This window comes from Corvus hawaiiensis, chromosome 3, assembly GCF_020740725.1.
Source record: "Corvus hawaiiensis isolate bCorHaw1 chromosome 3, bCorHaw1.pri.cur, whole genome shotgun sequence".
Classification (NCBI taxonomy): Eukaryota; Metazoa; Chordata; class Aves; order Passeriformes; family Corvidae; genus Corvus; species Corvus hawaiiensis.
Genome location: NC_063215.1, coordinates 104522822 through 104544030, shown reverse-complemented (window position 1 = coordinate 104544030; position 21209 = coordinate 104522822). Strand labels below are relative to the sequence as shown.

Genomic DNA, 21209 nt, shown 5'->3' with positions numbered 1-21209 from the left:
GACCATGACTGAGATGCTCTTGCACTAAAATGAGAAATCTTTGTGGCTTCATCACAGCTCCCTCTTCTATGCCAACCCCAAGGTATCAATTCAAAGCATCCTGTTGAGTTATTGCAGTTTGATCTTCCAGAGTACAGCAGGATGCAACTCTGAGCCTGAATTTGGGCCCACAGCTGCCTTCCAGCTTCAACTGGCAGGACATATCCAGTACCACGAAAAGTCTGTGTGATCTCTCATTTTCACACTCTTTGGTAAGAAAATGGGTTGGGGAAGTTTTGCAGGCCAGCTTCAGATTGAAGCCTCCCATGTGAAACATTCTTGGCTGAAGGGACTGAGTTTAGGACTGGGCAGGATTTCAGTCCTACCATAGTGACAGTCTCGACTGCACAGAATAAAAATCATTAAATCCAGTTCCTGCTCTAAATGAAATTACAATTCTTAAACTACCTTGTTAACTTCTGAGTACAAAACGTCTCCTGTGAAATGGTTGCTAAGATAGCTTATGAATCTTTGCACATAAAGGTCAAAAGGAATATCAGCACTTCAAGCTGTGGTATGTCACTATCAAGCTGTTACTATACTGGGCCAGAATTTGGGGGAGCATCACTACCCACATATCTCCAGGTAAGGAGTGCAGAGAGTTCTTTCTGCATCTTAAATACCAGGACCAGAGCTGACACTTTGACCAAAGTCTTTTGCAGCCTGAAATACAGGAAATCCATCTCTCCACTGTCAACGACTCCCCAGCTTGTAGCCAAACCCATGGCAGGACTGAACTGCCTCATCTGTATCAACACCCTTAAGGCTCCTCCTCTTCTGCTGTCACTCACCTCTCGCTCGTAGTCCCTTGTGGGTGCATCGCTGCCCTGGTCCAGGCCCCCCGAGGACAGGGACCCGTCGGAGGGCGATGCCATGGGCTGGCGCTTTGCTCCGTAGCTCCCTCCCGAGAATTCCCTTCGCAAAGCGCTGCCGTTCTGTGCAGATGATCCTGCAACACCCAAGGAATTGAACTGTTACAGACCCCACTCAACCCACTAGGAACTTGTTTAGGTGTTTCTCTGGCTAGTTCTGCTTTCCTGCAGTGTGTCCCAAAGTCCCGAGCTCATGGCTTGCAGGCTATGTGGGCTTTTATCTTGTCTGCTGCAATTGTTCCTGTGGATTCTCCAGTCCCTCCCTTGGCATGCCAGCATTGGAACACTTTACCCAGCACAGCCACAGCGTTCCCGACAAAGGTGGCAGTTGTAGAAACAGCTGTGGGGGCTGCATAATTCCAGTGGCCTCTTTTCAATGCAATGCCACTCTTCCATTCCAGCAGCCAGTTTCCTATTGCTTTATCTTCACACTGGCAGCAAGAGAGGCATCAAGAGCTACACACAGCTCGGCGACAAAATTAATAACCATGGAGCTTATGAACAACTTGTCACTGATTTAAAATACTTGAGCAGGACCAAAGCAGCCCCAGGGCTAAGAATGCAATTTGAATTCTAACACCAATTTAAAAAACTTGACAAATTACAAATGTGGGACTCTCAAAAGCACTACCTGCTTATTCCCGTGCTCCTTTGAAAGCAGGATAAAATACTCTGCTGGCCCTTGGCAGCAATGCAGTCAGCCATCACTCTGGAAAATCCTTATCCAGCATGGACAGAAGCAGCTGCAGGCAGCCTTTCCCTGAAAGACTTGTGCACAGCCCCCAAAGCAACACAGCTCTGTTTGCTTACGTGCTGCTAACCCGCTGCTCGCGCTCATGGATCGTCCTGGCTCCGTGCGGGACTTTGTGATCGACGGGATGCTGACGGAGCCGCTGAACACCGTCCGGCTCTCCTGGGGCCGAAGGTTCTGAAATGCACACACACACGACACGTTCACTTATCCACTGCTGGCTCAACCTTGCATTCTGTGGAGCGAGGCCCCGAAACACATTAAAGCCCCGACCTTACCAGAGCCGAGTATCTGGGCAGCAAGTCAGCAAAAATTGCAAAATAATATTCTGCAGTTTAGTGCAGAGACTGGCAGCACACGCAACGCGGCAGTGAAGTGCTGAATTACATGGACATGTGCAGGCAACTGAAAGAATACATCTAGTAATTCCAGAATTTCCCTGAAAGGATGGTTTGCAAGCCTAATTAAGCTGCTGTAGATATACTCAAGTTACACTGCCTTCTTTCTGAACACAAGCTTCCAAGGATCTCATTAAAATTTCTCTTTGATGCCATCATTTGTGCCATGATTGTGTAAGTGGTTACAATAACCAGGTTAATCCCTAAGGCTTGCAGAGTTATGAACAGATAGTGGATCAATCTGTATAGCAATTACTTATGAAATTCCAAAGGTGTTAACAGCATCCCTCCAAACCTACACCAGCTGAGCCAAAGTGAGAAGCAGCCTCCTGTTTCCAGCCTGCACAAGGAGGAGGACCAGAGCACATGCCACTGTTTTTCTACGTATTTTGATTATTGCTCCCATTTTGAATCCTCAGAGTTCCAGTGGGATTTTCCAAATTAATCACTTACTGGACTGAAGTGGTCCTTTACTGAGGAGATAAACCACAATTTCCCTACTTGGATATGGCAGTTCCTCAAACATAACTTGTCTTTGAAAGAAGGGGAAAGAGTACTTTGAAGTGAGTTCTGGGAGATTTTATTTCTGCTTCTGTTAACCTACAGCTGACCTTAGGGGAGAAGACTTCTCAGATTATTTAGCCCCTCTCTCTGTATATGAGCTGGCTTCCTAGCCCAGAGGGACTTGCCCATGTGTGTCATTTCAGCTCTGGCTAAATATGAGACCTTGTCCTGCTCATCAATAGAGCAAGATTTGCACTATTAAGTCAATACCATTAACTGGAATTAGGTTCAGGGAACCTTCATAGATGCACAATGTGAAAGAACTGCAGAGAGCTCTAAGAATTACTTCCTTTACTCTTTACAGACCCCCCCTCTGCAATAACTGTTTGTTTCCTCCTGTTTATATGTAATTATTTCCCCATCCTCACTCTGAGATGAAGTAGCCACATGTAAAACAATAGTTGCAATTGCAGTGCTTCTTTAAACGAGGGTGTTATGAAAAGTTCAGACCAGAACAAAGATTCCACCCCCACGAGGATATTCTCAGAGGCCCTCGGTACTACCCATGCCTCTGTCTGTATTTTAAAATGGGTAATTAAATTGAGGCTTTGTAAGGAACAGATTTTACACAGGTCAGACTTTGTCAGGTAGATTTTACCAACCTGCTGCCAAATCCAGTCTTGCAATGATCCTTAGAATCATTGCTCTGACAGACTCCTTTGATCTTACAGTCAACCCTTGGCTTTTCATTCTCCCAGGGTGCCAGAAATGGCTGATTTTTAACGTGCAGCAAATAAGAATTAAAATCTCTCCTCTGTTCCCAGATGTCTCACAAACACCAGCAAAAGAGAATCAGACCTTACCAATGAAAAGCCCTTTTTCATTCTCCCTTCTTCCACTGCTGCACTATGAGGATTTATACCTAAAGGCTTAAAAAAGTCTCTTAAATTATTTGTGGGATTATACTGCTGTCTCTTGCTTAGCTTCCCCCCTTTTTTTTTTTTTGTTTCTAAATGTGAATAACCGACCTACTTTGTAGTACAAAATACTGAGTTCCTGCTTCCTCACCATGCAATAAAGTGAAATGCAGAGTTTGAGCATCCTGGCTGTACCTAAACTATGGAGGCTCACTCCCCATACGATACACAAAGGAACTGAGGGGCTGAGGGATAAGTTACTGCTGTGTCTTGAGAAAGAAAGGAAAGCCAAGTGCAGCACCACGTGTGCACTGGGGTTAGTACACTGGGGTTGCAAGGCTGGTATAAACCTACAGTGGATCATTCTGCAAAGAGAACAATTATGTTTAATGATAAGGTGATTAACCTCCTTCATAGTGACTGAGCAGACAACATACAGACATCAGGGGAAGGAGGGAATGGGTGGGTGCACAAAAAAAGATTCATTTGTTTTAACAGTGTGTTCTAGAGATGATTATTTTTCATTATCTCAGTTTGCAACGTCCATGTAATTCCTCGTAGAAAGTCTCTCCACAAAGCAAATCTTTCATTGTTCTTTGTTCTAAAAATAAAATAAGCACATGCCAGAGATGCTGGCATTTTGGACCTAACCTCCTGGAAGTGGTGTGCACATGATGCAGGAAGGGGATTCAAAGGAAAATAAACGGTGGTTATTAGCGGTAGTTATGAAGCAGCACAATGCAGCAGGTTAAAAACACAAAAAAAACAAAAGGAAACCCGAGCTTGCTTTACTTAGAGAGACAAAAACCCCTCATTTCAAGCAACAATTGAAATCCTAGCAGGAAAATTCATCCCCACTGCTGAACCAAATGGAGAAAGGTGAGAGAAGAGGTGGGGGGGGAATGAGCAGCAGACAAGCTGCTGCTGAGCAAAGTGAATCACTGTGAAATGGGGTGAGAGGCCCAGAATAGTTCGGTGCCTCCCATTCCAGCGGGAGAGTGGAGCTGTGGGTTACATAGGTGCAATCGCTGCCAGTGTTACAGAGCCGCTGCTCCCGCTCCAGCTGCCCCCTGGGCACCTTCTCTGGCACTGGGATGAGGGACAGGGTCTGACTGGACAGGTACAGCACCCACAGGAACTGCTCTGCCTCTGTTCCTCTGTCCATTGCGCTGCTTGTTCTTGTTTCGGGGTTTGTTTTAAAGTAGTGCTCTGTTCATCACACTACAAACCTCAGCATTTAACTCATCCATTAAATAATACAACAGACTCTAAAAGCCTACTTTAACAGGTCATTTTTCCAACTTCCCTATGGATTCCATGCTGTCCTGGTTCCAATATCCAATCCTACCTGGGACCATGGCACTCTTCTTACACTAAAATCTCCAAACACAAAGGGAGGATGGACAGACATGAAACCAAACTCACAGCCTGGCTTTCCTTACAGCTTCCAGCACCTCTACCCTCAAGCCAAAAAGGAGACAAACACTTTTCTTCATACAAGACTAAGCCTCTAGTGCTCTAAGAAGCTAACAGGGGCAGGATCTCGACCCTCCAGGTTGCGCACTTCACTTTTCTTCCTGTAATTTAGGCTAGGAGGCTGCAACATTAGGGTGAAGGATGCTCCTAAAGAAAAAAATTGGAAGTTATAGTCTGAAACACCAGGGGTCATTCCTTACTGATCCCAGGGAGACTACTCACATGAGAAAGGGAGGGTAGAGGGAGGGTCACAGTCCGGTGATACATTGCTGCATATTAAACACAGACAATTTTATAGTACAGTTGGATTAAAACAACCCTGTAAAAACCAGAACTCAAATACAGCTTCAGTGACCCTATAATGACCCTCTAGGAGAGAAACAGCTTTCAATTCAACTTAACAGTTTTGGGGGTTTTTTTGCATTTCAGCAGAGCATTCCTCTTGTGTTTAATGGCTGTGACAACCGGGACCTCACAGCAGTGACACATAACCATGCACATAACCAGTCAAAGCTCAGCTGTGCAAATTGGTTTTGGAGCCATATGGAGGAGCTCTATTTTCCTCCTGCATTTTTAAATCCTGTCTAGTGTTGGATGCAGGTATGTTTCCAAAACCTTCCCAGCAACAGGGATCCAGCATGGCAGCCCAGAGGCACTCAAAGCAGCCTGGCAGTGAAGGTTTGCCATAAGGGCTGTCCAAGGGCCACAGAAACCAAGAGCAATGTTCCCATGAGAGCAATGGGCACGGCCTGGACCCACACAAACTCTGAGCAAACAACAGCATCACACACATCTACCTACAGGTTATTCCTGCTTATCTGTGAGCCTGTCGCAGGCAGAACTGCAGGCCCCAGCACGGCACACAGCTGAGATGCACAGCAGGTACCTGTGTGCCTGCTTCACTTTGGTTTGTGTTTCTGTAGGACACAGCACCCCCAGGCAGGCAGACCTGGATGCACAATGCAAGAAAAAAAGGAAAGACTACTTCCATCTCTCCAATTTACAATGCAACTGGAAGGATGCCTACAGAACAGTATCCTGCCTCAGCCTCTGCCTGTAACTATCAGGGTTAAGAGGATCTACATCACCAAGCTGCCACCATCTTTCATTTTTAGCTTGTTTCTAACATATTCTAACTTCACTTATTTACTTCAACCTAGAAACTACCCGAGGCACTACGCGTGTCTCTCCTTCTGAGTACAGTACTGTGCACAAATTCTCTCATTCCACATGAATTCATCATAAACAGCTTGAAAGTGTGGTCCAGCAAAGATCCAGAACCTCTTCCTAATTCAACCTGGTATGCAGTACTCTGACTGCTGGAGGATGAACACTGTGGAAGAGAGAACTTATCATTCAAAATTCCCACAGCCTTCCTGATGATTAAAAATGTTATTTTCATAGCAAAACGTTCAACTCAGTCATTATAAACTTTTCTTTTTTCTTAGGCCATGAAGTGTCTGTTTCTTGGCATGTCAGAGCTGTGGGAAGACCCCAGCTGATAGCAGAAAGTAAATTGTCTGGGACAAAAGAAAGTGGAGGGGTGAAGGAACAGCTTACAAGGGGTTTTCTCCCACGTTAATAGCCAGGCAAAAGGAAAACCACACAGTGTTAGTAGAGTGAACACCTGACTCAGCCGTTCATACCCTCAGAGTGATAAAGTCTGGAGTACCGAGGACAGAGCGTGGAGGCGGGGAAAATGCAGGGTTTATGGAATCGTGAGAGAGGAATTTTTCAGCTGAATTAACAGTCATGTGGTAGATGTGCTCAAAGTTGCTCGGAGAGGAGATCAGACGGGAGTGATGATGAGGGAATTGATAAGGGGAACGCTGCTATCAAAGACAACAGAGAGAGAAAGCAATGAAGGATGGTTGTACAGGTTACATCGGCACCAGCAGTTCCACAAGCGCAGTCAAACACAGAGCAGGGACAGCAGACAGCAAACCCTGCAGGCTGTCAGCACACAGGGTCTGACACTGCCACCCCCAGTCCTCTGAGCACCTTCCTGACACAGACTCTGACAGGCCTGCTGCCCTTGCTGTTGCTAAAACATTAGAAACAAATAAAACTTTTAACTCATTGGGAATAGATTCTAATATTTATTATTTTTTGATATTTCAAAGAGCACCACAGTTGTAAAAGGTGCTTTACAGACAGTTGAGAAGCATCAGTTCCCTGCCTTGAGGAGCTTACAATCTAAAATAGACATAACACAAACAAAGGAAGGTGAACACAGGTGAGGTGGTGTGGGGAGAAGAAAAGATGAGCATACACAGCAGTTAGAGATCGTTAAGAGATTTCCTTCTGTTATTCATGCATTTTAGAGATTCCATTAAAATTATCACCCGTACAACAAACACAGAGTATTTCCAACAGGAGGGAACGGTCTTTCGACAGGGTGGGGACACAGGCTGTGTGGGAAGGTAAAGGGGTTAGTGCCAGACAGGTGACTAAGGCCCATGTCCTGCTCCACACTGGCTTAATCCTGACAGTGTCGAGGGGACCTGGCACTGCCATCCCTGTGCCACAGAAGATTAGGCCCTCCCTCAGCACACAAAATGTGAAAGCACTGGGAAATTCCAATGTTTTTAACAGGTCAGCTGAGCAGCGCGCTCCCAAAGTGTGATGTGAAGAAGGAGAGGGGAGAAATAACCCTGCAAATTAAACAGGAACAGTTTCTCATTCATCTCTACAGAATGGGCTGACACAAGTGCTCTTAAAATTTGAAGTCATCTACATCCAGATTTAATGGAAGAGTGTTTCAAGGCTCCATCTCCCTCCCTGTGCCATCTGTACATGCTCAGCCAGCCTGCACTGGGCTGGTTTCCTATGGACACCAGCAAATCAGAACACCTTTTCTCCTTTCTAACTTCTAAGTTCCTCTTCCCCTCGTCCAACTGATTTCATCTCCTTAAAACAGATATTTCTGAGTAACATTAGAAATGTTAGGACTTAAAATATAAAATATGGTAAAAATATAGCTTACCCCTCCACTAAACCTAAGGCACTACTTTTTGTATGTGGAACGTATTAAAGTCTGGAAGAACATTAAGTCACATCCCAATACATATTATATCAAACATTATTGTTACTGTTTTCTTCATTTCAGCTGGTAAAATCCAACTTTTTTTTTTTTTTTTTTTTTAAAACACATGGTTATTATGAGGCTTTGCCTGTTAACCAAAACATCAATTACCACATTATGGCATATAAGACATAATATACATTAAACTGTTCTTAGTAACTTTAGCAGCATCTAAATATCAGTACAAGAAGCCACCATTCCAAAAAGGTCCAGGACAGCAGACTTTGCCGAGTTATCTGCTCACAACAGAGAACATGGCAGCAAAGCCAGCTACGTTCCTAAAAGCCAATAAGGGAGATATGGCAGTGTCTAAAACCACAAGCTAAAAAGCAGAGGGTAGGCCAGCTGCAGATCATGAAAATATTTAGCCAGCATTCATGAATGTGAGAAAGCCACGATATGGCAACATTTTAAAAATGATACTCCACGGCACTTTCTCCATGGACTCCACCATTAGATGCATGCATGGGGTTCCCATTTTCTTTAAAGAATACCAAATATAGATAAGTATTCATTTACTCTAAAAGTTTCTCAATTGAAACAAGCAAAGCTTCACACATCATCTAGAATGGAAGTAGAATGGCTCATGTATAATGAGGTCAAACTGAAGCATAATGTTCAAATATAATGGCAGTCAAGACCAGCTTTTGTATATAAAAATACTCAGGCATGCAGAATATGAAAGCAAAATCAATCCTGTACATCTGATGTACACAGAGAGGTGGTCTGTGCTGCAGTAAGTGCAGTTCCAGATTTCAGATCTTCACTACAAAGGAGCATCCACGATAAAGTGGCTTCAAGGGACAAGAGGGCAGATGGGAGGCCAGACTGTACGGCCAGGTTAATTGGTGACAGGCTGCTAGGGAAGAAAAACATGTAAACAAATAAGTTTGGGGATACACTAACAGGAACGATTCTAAATTGTACAAAACAAGACAATGACCCAGATCTACAGCAATAAAACACAAATATGTACTGATTACTGCTCTGCTAACAGGAAACAACAGCTTCTGGTTTCTGACGTGTTGCAGCCCACCAACTTGTGTCCCAAAGCCAGAACGGGAGTGCTCACCATGAAGAAAAGAAGGATGCAAATTTACAGTTGCCTGAAACCCCCTAAATCTGATCTCTCTCTAAGCCTTAGGCATGGTTCTGCCCAAACACCAGGGCTCTACTGAAGTCAAGGGTGTCTGTTCACAGAGAGAACAATGTGGGATTAGGCCAATAGACTGCAGCTTCCCACAAACACATCAGAGTGTCTGGTGCATACCAGGAAAACTGGGAAACACTGGAAAACAACACACAGAGAAAGCATCTTTCCCCCTCGTGTGGCTGCACCAGCAAGGGCAAACACACAGGCAGATATGTTGTACGCAAGCAGGCACCTGATATAACACATCAAATAGAGCAAAAGAGTTTAAAACACTCCCTTTATTCTGGTTACAACACAAATTGAACTCTCTAAAGCTGCTCTTTTAGAAGACATCATTAAAACAGAGGTGGGCAGAGAGCAGGCAGGTTCTGCATCCACCAGGCCAGGGCTTAGGGCAGCACAAGTGCAGGTTCCCTCCTGCCAACAGACACAGCCCAGCCCACCCAGCAAGGGCAATCACTACCACTTCTGACTCTGCCTCTCTCAATTCTTGGCATTTCCCCTGAAAAAGGCAGTGGAGCTGCAGAGAAGAGTTTTGTTCAGATTCACATTGCATCTATGAAGTGAATATGTGTATATTAATGAATAAATATAAATACATCCATATACATAAAACTGTCATTTGCTTCATAAAGTTCACCCATGTGTGCTAGGTAAAAGCTGGGCTGAGCTGGCTATTTAGCTTGTGACAATCTCATTCAACACAGAGATTAAAATATCTCTTCTCTACTAAAACCAGTTACCCTAAGGACCCTTTTGCCCACACAGCACTATACTGACTCCAGTGAAAGCTCATGGTGGTGAAAAATTTCTATTGGTAGATCCAGCCAAATTTGAAGGTGCTCAAATAAACCAGAAGAAACTGTAAATAAAAAGACCCACTCCACTCTTTCATGCACTTTCTGCATTCCAGTATCCCATAAAAAAAGTAGCTGTACCACCTAAAATAGCTGGATGAAGAGAATTTGAGCCGACATTAACCTTGCACTGCTTGCTACCCCCAGCCACAGCCCTCTTTAAATGCAAAAATGTATTTTACCATTCACTTCCACAAACAAGAACAGGCATTCCAAAAGTAAAGTGCTGCAATCTTTCCCATAGTTGGTTAAAAATAAATACCTTCTCTTATGAACCATGCTAATCTATTAAAAAAATACAAAGAAGATGTCCCAGCTGCAAAATCAGGACACATGCTAAGCAGCACAGAAATCCCCCAGCTTTTCACCTTTTTGGAATAAGGTAAGAAACTGGTGAAGTAATTCCATGTTCTGGAAGAGGAACCACCATACACATGAACTGTACACAGGGTTGGATGATTATTCTTTACCTTGTGTACTGATTCTCCAGGAAACATTCTCTGTTTCTATGACCTCTTCTGATACTAATTTTCTTTCCAATAAAACATTAGACTCAATACATAACCCCAAATGCCCACACAACTCTTTTTCTTCTATTTTTGTGCCTGATAAACAAAGTTCTTAGTCTGGAATGGATTAAATGAAAACTCAGTCCAGGCAAATACCTTACAGGAAGCTGCTGGAAAAGAAAAACGTGCCTGGACTGAAGTAGCTCTTGACAGAACATTTATTTCCTGATTTCAAGTTACATTTTCAAATTCACACACTTTCAAGTCCCGTGCTTGATGCAATTTTGTACCAATTAAGTTAGGAATACAAATACAACATGACATTGCAAGGAACTGATGGAAAAATACACAACAAATTTGCTTTGTCTGCAGTGACATCTCCCAGCACTAAGACTGACACTCACTTGCAAAAAGGAGGTTTTAGTAGTAACTTTTGAAAAAGAAGCTGCAGCAGTGGAACAAGTGCAGTAATCAATTATATATCGTACACATTTTCTAATTCTTCTCATCACTTTTAAGTGTTGAAAGTGAATAATGAATTTTTTTCAAAACTCCCTATTGACTGGTAATAGCACAGTACCAGTCCTAACTTAAAACAGGACCTTTGAGCTAATACAAGGCAAGTGCAATAAGAATGGATTCAAAGCTGAAAGCCATTGAGAGATGACACTGCTGAGGAAATGATGCAGAAAATCCCCTCCTATAGATAGAATCATTCCTTGTTTTACACTTGTCAGATGTGGGGCTTGATTAAGAGTCCTTGCAGCTTTTGATTGCTACGAACTTTCAACTACTGACGGTGTGACACAGGACGACTTCTGCTCTACCTACAGAGGTAGCAGATTATTTTCTCTGCTTGAGAAGAGCCACAAATATTTTAAAGAACTTACCAGAAATGGAGAAATGAAGAAAGGTTCTGATCTACAACCTGCCCTGAAGCAAATGATCATTCTTTGTCTAACATTAGACACATGCAGTCTTGTATGCAGGTAAGATAAACACTACCTGCCAACATCTCTTGGATTTGTCATGTGTTTTCTAGACACAGCTCCTTCATTATGTGTTCATTTATAAAAATACACACATACAGTACTGTTTTTTTCTCATTACACTGAATATATTTGTTATTGAGAGCCTTCTCAGAGTGTGCCTAATATGAGCTTTAAAATAAATCAAAGGGCAGACCTTACAGTCAAGTGTAACATGAAAGTACCATTTGCTGCAAAAGTGAGGTAAAATGAGTATCCAAAGACCAGAGATTATGCTCCTAAACTCCCAAACTAGTGCAACTGCATGGTGCACTTTATTTTTCCAGTCTTACTGTTGTTTCCTCTGCACTTTTCAGCATCAGAAAATCCCAATTTCAGCATCTACTTCCTACTTTATGCACAAACTCCAAGTAGAAATGATGATCATTTTAGACAGCAGTTCTGTGCTAATGCCTGAGTCTTATGCTGGAACAAATTTCATCTGTTTTTATCATAACATCTCATCTTTCTTACAGTGCTAATTAGCATCTTCTGAATCACATCTGTGTCACTGTGGACGTGTTTAGAAAACCATACAGAACACATAAACACACAAAAGATGCTCAAGGTAGCTTGAAGCAAGCAGTCTGGTACTTCCTTATGAGCAAAGTATTAATTAGTCTTACGCTCATCATAGACTTCAGTAACTTCCAAATGAATATATTTTCTACATGAGGTTTTATGGAAATGAACATGTGCTATTACCTGTTTCCTTTTTCCGTTTTTCAACTTAAAAGGTCACATTTTATGCAAGAAGTTCTGTTTCACTGAGACTACTTAATTCGGAGAGAACAGGAAAAATGGCACATTTGGCATGGAAAGAAATTCAGGCAACACACATTATATTGCATTGCTACAGGAAAACAGGCTGTAAACAGATAGGCTAAGTTGGTGCTAAAGATGGGAGGAGAAAAAAAGGAACTGAACTACAGTTCACGGAGAAAGGAATTTCTCTTTCCATACCCACAAAGAGCACAGGCTCAAATCAACAAAATTTTGCCCCTTCATATGGGTCATAAAAATTATCATCAACACTGTGAGGCCAACCTGTCTTAAAACTCCAGAGGCAGTAGGCACTCCTCCTCCTCCTCCACTCAATGCCTGTCAACCTCCTTGTTTAAATGTTATTACATACAGCAGATCATGTTTAGCTCCATTTCCCTTGATACACTGTTCCTGATATGAAATACATCACTGGTCATACATTAAAACCATGCTTGTTTTTCTCTCACTTATTTGCAGCCTCTGCAGCAGTCAGTCACTCTCACATGTCCTGTTGTACTTACCATTGGGAGGTCTTTGAGAATCTGTATGCCATCTCCTGGACCCATATGTGCTATGTGGTTAAAATTAGTTGGGTTAGAAATTAACTTATTTCTCATTTCGGGATCGCGTAGCATCTCCCTGGAAGAGAAGATACTTTGTTTAGGGATTTCCTTTGACGTGAGGATGGGCATTTATAAAACACGTACAGCTTTGATTATCAGCTATTTTAAAATGGAAATTAGCCAGTCTTTTCCAACCTAAACAATTCCATGATTCTGTGACTATTTAACATGTTAACAGTGACAAACCCCTGCTGTCAGTACTGGTGTGAAGAAGCTTCCAGCTTGAAGAGAGGGCAAGGGGCCAGGATAAAAGAATGCTGTTTACAGACTAACAGCCCATGTCCAGTAGTTACCAACATTCAGAGAATGAGCTGATAAAAAGCTCTGTAAGATGAGTAAAAGCCAAACTTACTTGTGATATATTACAAAGTGGAGATGAAAATGAGGTATAAAATATGAAAATAGAATTAAAATAATACTGCAGTACCTTTCTCAGTCTGTGGTCAGAATTAAAAGCTCTTCAAAATGGCAAGGATGCATTTCAGAACTCAGAATAAATAAAATTTTAAAGAGACCAAACGTCATTCAACTCAGAAAAGGCAAGGACAAGAAACGGAATTTTATCTCCACTGCATACAGATGTTACTTTCCTTAGAGTGAAAAAGAAAGACAAGCTGGGAGCCAACCAATGGTGCAAGATGTTGGAAATTAGAAAAGCCAAGTACTCAGTTCTTGCAGTGTGGCTTAGCACAGTAGCAGGACACTTCTAGTGAGTGAGAGCAAATGGTCAATAACATCCTCTGCAAGTAGCACAGACCTGTTTTTGTTGCCATTTAGGAAAGTACTTGTAACCTGCTAAACACTCCTATTAGGAATACACCCTGAAGTTCTATGCCCCCTGAAGAGGTGAGCTTTGTGAGCTTTACAGAAACTTTATGTAGTTAAATCTACAAATCAAAGATGCAGATGTCCTGGAATACTGCTGAGAGTAAAAACCTCCTTCAGAAAGAAAACAAAGCCAGAGTCTGAGAGTAATTAATCCATATGCATAGTTAGCAGTGTAATCTTCTTTTGCAAAGTGTTTATTAGAGATCTTTATATATACACAGTGTATGTGCACACCTATGCACCTGCATACAGTATGTGGAGACATGCATTCCAAATTACAGCCGTTTCACATAATTAATCTGAACTAATTGTGCATCCAGTGCATATCCACAGTCCAACTGGCATTAACACAAATTAAACACTGAGGATTTACAGGGTAGAGAAGAGAAGGAATGCCCAAATGGGCATTCCAGGAAGCCACACATGAAGCACAACCCTGGCATCAGTCAGTGTCCTTCAGGGTCTACAGGCATGGACAGAAGACAAGTACAGGTGGAATACCGACCTCCTCTGCTGCATCCTCTCCTCCTCGGGCACGCGGAAGGAATAGCGCCGCTTGTTGTTGATGTTCCGAACCATCTGCTTCCGGCTGTTGTCCGACGTCTCAGGCACCACCAGCTCATCTCCCTCTGAAACCAGCACAAATATGGTGATGCAGCGGGGCAGTTCGTTACATATTCATGGAATCTGAGCTTCAACACATTTCCCACCTCTGCTCTTGCTAGTGTTGGACACCACCCCTTTCCTGTCAAACCTGAACAGAAGTTCTTTTATGGGTTTATGGGTTTTCTTGGCCACTACTCTGTTATGTAGCAACGGATTAAACCCTTCGTCACACACAAGCTGCCACACCTGTGCTCTCAAAACACCACTGATGCATTCTTTGAAATAAACATTTAGGTGAGCAGGAAGGGAATCTCAGTCTTGTCTCAGAATTCCCTTGGCAGTTCTCACTGAAAATCACTAGAACAGTCTTGTTCTGCCAGCTGTCTGGAAACGCCATGCAAGATTCTCTTTCATTCACTCCCTGCTCCAAAGAGACTACTGCTTTTGAAATGTTGGAACACTGACGCATTTTGGTGCAACTATGGGAAAAGAGAAGATTTTTTCCACACGTGTACATCTGGCCAAGGCATCTTTAATAGAGACATGAAAAGGAAAACACTGATAATGATACAACAGCTGTGTGACTTGGAATGAACATTGCAACTGCTCTGACTTGTTTTATATATATGGAGACTAAAGTGACACTTAAAAAGCTACTGCTCACTGACAGAACAGTTTTTGTACAGAACACAAACCTCTTCTTTCCTTAAGATCAACTCTAATGTTCTGTCTTTATTAGACTTGAAAATTCTCTAGACATACTTCCAGCATATTCCTCCTCTCTACCACTGCCATTCCTTTCATACTAATTTGCTGGCAATTTAAATAAGCACTGAAACACTGCCAACAGCAGTATATTTTTCTAGAGTGTTTTTTTCCACTGTTTTCAGAAAGTTGTTAACAAAAATTTATAGCTTTTCGTTGTTCAAACAGAGCATGTCCCCTCTCCACCGAAGAGGTTAAACAAAAGTTTAGGGAAATTCCGCAGGAGCATGCTTATGAAATGGGCTCTAAAAAGTAAGAAAAGTCAGAAAGATTCAGAACAAAAATAGATTTTTAAGCTAAAATTGTGGCACACAGTCATAGCTTGCCCTAGTAGTAAATTATGAATACATTGTATTACTTTAAAATGCTTGGGAAACATTTATTTAGGTTAAATATATTATTAATTTTAATCTAGTGCCATCAAAACGACTATTAAAAGTCTTTAATTGTGCAGGCTTTTTTAGGCAGTGTTCTGGCAGATGATCCCACATTTGGAGGTAGTGCCTAGTCATTCTATTTTCTAGTTCCAATCTTCATTCAAGTCTTCATTGAATATTCAAAAGAAAAAAAAGAGTTCAGAGAAGAGACACCATTGCAATCACTGTGGAATCCATAAGCTTTGGCTTTTTCCCAAGTTAACAAGCACACAGACATTTGAGAGATCCCTTTCTGCAGTGCACAGATGCAGGCAAAGAAAAACAATCTTTCTAAACAAAAATTTGCAAGATGAAAATTGGCTCCTCTTTACATACCTGCCATTTTGTTTTTGAAATATATTAATCTGACTGTCTCCAGGCCTAAAAGGTTTAGTGATCCTTCTGTATTCAAGGGTCGTACCTGAAACAAGGAAAAACAGTCCCTGTAATACTCTCAAGAGTAACAATTCCAAGTCATTAAAGCCACAAAGAAGAGTTCAAAACAATTTTGAACTCTTTTTTTTTTTTGAGAATGAGTACAGAAGGGGTTATCTAAAATTCCACTTCAAGACACAGGCTTAACACCATTCCTCCCAGCATTTAAATGAATAGCTCTGTTACAAGTCTACTTCATAGATCAACTCAATTTTTCCTATTAGCTGTGCAAAGCAATAAGCTGAGCTTTTACTTTGTGTTAGTGGCATGTCACAATAATGCTTTGCAGATTGATAAGAGCACACACAGACTGCTAAAACCTACTGGTATTTGTGATTTCCAACATAAAAATCAAAGAGGCATTCCACACTCTTGAGTCTGTAGAAACAGGCTCTTCATAATAAATGGCCATTTTTAAGACTCCTAAGTGTAGTAATTTTGTTTGCTGAAAGTACTTTCATCCATTAAAAGGGGAGTCTTGAGCCAAATATTAATCGAAGTACTAAATCACATTCTACTGTGTAGGGAAAAAATGCTCCAACTGCTTAATAACTCAAAGTATGGACACCAGAAAGAACTTTCCCATAAAAGTACAGATTTGTCTCTCCTTGAGACAGTTAGTAGTTGAGTACCTTGATCTTTGCATTATGCATCCTCACAGCACTACCAGAATATTATGGTCTGCATCTGACATGTGGGAAATTGATATGCAGAGAGACTGAATGACCAACACAAGACCACAGGGGCAATGTCCCGCAGCTCTATGTCACTGGAATGCCAGTAAAGGAATTGTGTTGACCCTGATACAAAGCTGAAGTCAGTCTAAACCACAGGGAAAAAAAATGACTTTTCTTTTTTCTTTCCAAATACAGCTGAGCAAACACCTTCTAAATACCAAGGAAGTGTCAGTTTTCAGAAACATTTTCCTTTTGATAAGAGATCCAAACCTGACATCATCCTGGTTTTGGTACTTCTACTGGTTGAAACAAAATGTTCTAACCCTGTCTGCCTACAATATTCTCAAGCAGCAGGAGATAGATTTTTGAAGGCCTGTTTAATTATCTTAACATCCACCATCCTTTGGCAGCAACACAGACACAATCAGTCCCAATGAAGCCACATGCAATTAATAGCAAGACATTCCTCTCATTATTACAACAGTATCAGTAAATCTAACACAGTCATATGCTCCAGACTGACCGTTCATCTAAACAGTGCAACCATGTGAGAAACACACTTTGTATCTTCTATTTCCAACAAAAATGCACAAGTTTCCTTGCAATAGCTCTTCTTTTACTTCAGTTATGTTTCCACAAGCAGTTTTAATGATGTCTTCTAAAGCAGTATTGAGTCTGGACATATTCCTTGGCCCATACTGAAATGGGAAGTTACCTTTTTGAGAGGAATAGTTTGAATCCACTCCATGGAGTTCACATCGAAGATATCAATTGCATTTTCACTGTACACGGAGAGGTATGGTGCATTGTAACCTGGGAGGGAATGATGAGGTATAGTGTCATGTGCTTTTAGACGTGACCCAAAATAGACAGTATCTTACAGTTTAACCATATTTATTTAATAAAACAAAACCAGTGCTTCATGATCCAACAACAAGCTTTGAAAAATGTGCTTTAACTCAAAAATCACCAAGAAATTTATTCTGAAGGCAAACCAGCACCACCTAAAAACTTAGAACCTCCATGACTTTTCTTTTAACTTTGCTGAAAACCTAATTCTTTATAAATTGTAAGAGATTACAGTTTGCTCTGCCAAATACTGATGCATTTCACAGTTTTTTTTCTCCTAAAAGCCCCGTTTTTAATAAGAGCTCACATATTGTAAATGATGTGGTAGGAAAATACACTGCTCTATTTAGTAACTTTCACTTGAATGAACTGAGCTCCGAGTCTGGACTATACACAAGAAGAGCATCACTTGGAACTAAGCACCATAACAAAGTCATGAAAGTCGTGTTTCCTTAGCTTTAATTCTCCCTTCTCATTTTCTGGGTTGTAAAGAGAAATCTTCTGCTACTTATCTGGCCCATTTCCCCAAGATGAAATTTGTTTCACTGCGAACACTTCTAAAGGAGAATTCAGTATTTCCATGGCAGCAACAAGACTGCCATGGTCTGCCAAGACTACCAACAGCATCCAAGTTGTGTTTAAATGTAACAGCTTTTGCTATAAAATATACCTCCATTCTGAGCTGGACTCACACCAAATCACTTCATTTAAGGCAATCAAGAAAGTGTCACAAATAATAACGGCCATTACAGATGAACTACATGTGAAAAATATCCATATTTCAATCTATCATAAAATCTTTTGGTTTGATTCATTCATTGCCTGAGCCCACTGTAATAATCAGTTGCTTAAAACTGCTTGAAAACCAGAAGTGACAAACACCCTGTAAAAGTTGCTCCTTCCATATTCAGAAGGGCCTTTGCTCAAACAAGGTGAAGTATTCCTCTCCTCTGCAGTGTGACTGGACTGCTGCCAGAGTGAGGTAAGAAGGCAGACTATTGTAAAAATCAACACAGAACTGGGCTCGTTCACTACCTGGAGTGCAGATTTGGCTAATCTTTATCTGCATTCAGAAAGACATTAAAAAGAAGAAGACAGACATTCAGGTTGGGATTTTTTCCCCCTGAAACTGTCATGAGATAAAGCCCCAGTTTGAAATAACGTGCAATAAACGTTTAACAGACCTTGGTGTAAATTAAAATCTTGCAAATATTACAGTACTTTTCCTTAAGGTTATGAAATATACTTTTTTATATTGCCTGCTAGGCACTGTATTTTGGAAGGGAAGAGAGAGACAGGAGGGAAACTTAAAAAGTGACCTTTTGAAAAGCAGAGAGGAGACGAGTAAGAAGGTTGTTGACAAAAACTGCTGAGGAAGAAAGAATGAACAAATAAAGAAAGGACAAAACAGACTTTTAAGAAGGGATAAATACCATTAGAGAAAAGCAAGTCAAACTACCCGATCCTGATGACTCTCAGCATGAAGAAAGCTGGAACCACAATGCTGAGCCAAAGTACAATTCCATTCCAAGGCTTTAAACAACAGTCCAGCACTGCTGGTAGCAAATACATAAAGTTCCTGTTAGCCTCTGTTGAACCTGAAGCTTTTGGCTGTTTAGAGTTACAAATCCTGACTCATGATTCCTCTTTGTGTTCCAGCACTATAGGTCAGTGCCAGAGTTGTTAAAACTAACAGAAATGAGGATTAAACCCTCTGACTAGATTAAAAATGGTGACGGGGCCAAGAGCATTCATTAACCTATCAGGTAATTAGCCTTGAACTTCACCTCCTGTGGATATCAACACAAGCAGAGATCACTTCAGCAGACAGCACCAAAGACACAGACACACACACAGAGAGCACAACTCACAGCAAGAAGATGGAGTTGCGGGCCACATCAACTCTTGTTGTCTGGATCTTCGGCCCTGGCAGTCGACGTAAACCCCGACGCTGCTAAAACACAGCAGGTATTCTTTATTTGAGATCTCGACTGCACAGATGGCATCGGTTGGCTGCTGTGAGATAAACGAGAGCGTGTGGTCGTCCGGATGGAGCAGGCTGTAGGGGCTGCCCTCTCCATGGAGGGCGTATTTTAAGAAACCTGACTGGTAGCCCACACAGAGACGGTCACTGAAGATTGACATCCACTGGACGTTGCCCTGCACCTGGATCTCCTTGATCTTTTTGTGGCGTGTCTTACTCTGATTTAGTTCGTAACAGAGGACCTGCCTTTTCATGGCTACACACAGGCAGGTGAGAGCTCCGTGGCGCACGTGTCCAGAAACTATTGACTGGCAGCCTTTGGTCTCTGCCAGCTTATAGAACTCAGTCTCCCTCCCATCCAGGGCAGCCACGGGGAAGAGCCGCACGTGACGGTTCCGTCCTGAGATTACTGCGATGAGCTGCTCGCTCGGGATCAGCTCAATCTGATGAACCTTCTTGTTGTCACCAACACGGATAATCTCTGAAACAAAAAACAAAACATCCCCCCCCCCACAAATCCAAGTAAGTAACGGTGAAGTGTGAACTGATTACAACATGTATTTGTAAAGATGAACTAGGAAAGAAACCAAAGAAATTCCCTTTATTGCTTCCATACAATATTAAAAAGTACAGAATCAAAACTTGTATTTTAATAATACTGGATGTGGCAACTCTGGATAGACCTTTGGCTTTTCCTCATCAGAAATGGGAGGAGCAGATCTGATGCAGTAACAACCACTGTATTATTTCAGCATTCATTTCAAAAACAGTTTATAGCGAAGAAGCTACTGAATAAAGAAAAGCCTCAAAAAGCTGAAACATACGATACATGTCATCTGTTGAATTAACTTGGGCCATCTGTTACTACATCTTGCAATACTGCACAGAAGTTTTCATTTCCAGTACCAAGGAGGAGGTTACACAAAGGATTCAGCCATGACTCTTACTGAGGTGCACAGCAGGAAATTCAAATGAGGGACGTTCCTACTGAATATAGTGTTTCACTGTGAGAATAATTTGCAACAGGCAGTCCAGAGAGATCATGGAACCTGTGTCCTTGGGGATTTTCAAGACCCAACCAGACAAAGACCTGAGCAACCTGGTCCGAAATTAGTATTGAGCCCGTTTCCAGGGAAAAAACCTTCAACTGTATTCCAAATGCTGTATTTTTGGTTTTGGAGAGGATACCCAAACCAGAAAACACACAGAATACCTCTGGTCTCTCATGGAACTGTCCAGCTGATAATGTAGTAAATAATGAGAAATTAAATCAGAGGATATTGAATAAGAAGAAGATGATTTAGTATTAGGGAAATTATTACCAGTTCCTAATTTCTTACCGTCTTTGGTGACATGCACAACAAACAGCCCTTCTTCATTCCCCAGAGCTATTCTTTCATGGTCTATGACATTAAGGAAAAAAAAAAAGTTATTTTTCTTTGGAAGCAGTTTAGGAATCACTTCAACAATAGTGATAATCCTCATTAACGGAGACAGTTTTTTAATATATTGAAATAACTGTCTATAAAGTCAAACCTAATATATTCATGTATTAAAAAAAATTGGCAACCTCCCAATCTTTCAAATTTCTGAAAAAAGAAGTCTTTTCCCATTTCTCCTGTTAGTTCAATTAACAGCTAGAAACATAATTTTTAACAAACCATTCAGAGCA

The 21209-nt window shown here is 41.6% G+C and overlaps 1 protein-coding gene across 14 annotated transcripts in view; it reads right to left on the bottom strand.

The window, feature by feature from the left end:
* Positions 1–21209, bottom strand: part of CDC42BPA (CDC42 binding protein kinase alpha) — a 184477-nt gene that overhangs the window by 5187 nt on the left and 158081 nt on the right. For 7 of the 14 annotated variants that reach the window (XM_048297409.1, XM_048297411.1, XM_048297412.1 and 4 more), the window contains 9 exons: positions 20878–20940; positions 19425–20018; positions 17420–17517; positions 15929–16013; positions 14311–14434; positions 12876–12993; positions 6604–6789; positions 1722–1839; positions 831–988 (listed from right to left, as the gene is read on the bottom strand). In XM_048297409.1, the coding sequence (XP_048153366.1) occupies positions 831–988; positions 1722–1839; positions 6604–6789; positions 12876–12993; positions 14311–14434; positions 15929–16013; positions 17420–17517; positions 19425–20018; positions 20878–20940 (1544 nt within the window). Of the gene's footprint in view, positions 1–830; positions 989–1721; positions 1840–6603; positions 6790–8056; positions 8902–12875; positions 12994–14310; positions 14435–15928; positions 16014–17419; positions 17518–19424; positions 20019–20877; positions 20941–21209 lie in introns of those variants that run through there. The other 7 variants (XM_048297415.1, XM_048297420.1, XM_048297419.1 and 4 more) reach the window with 3 other exon arrangements.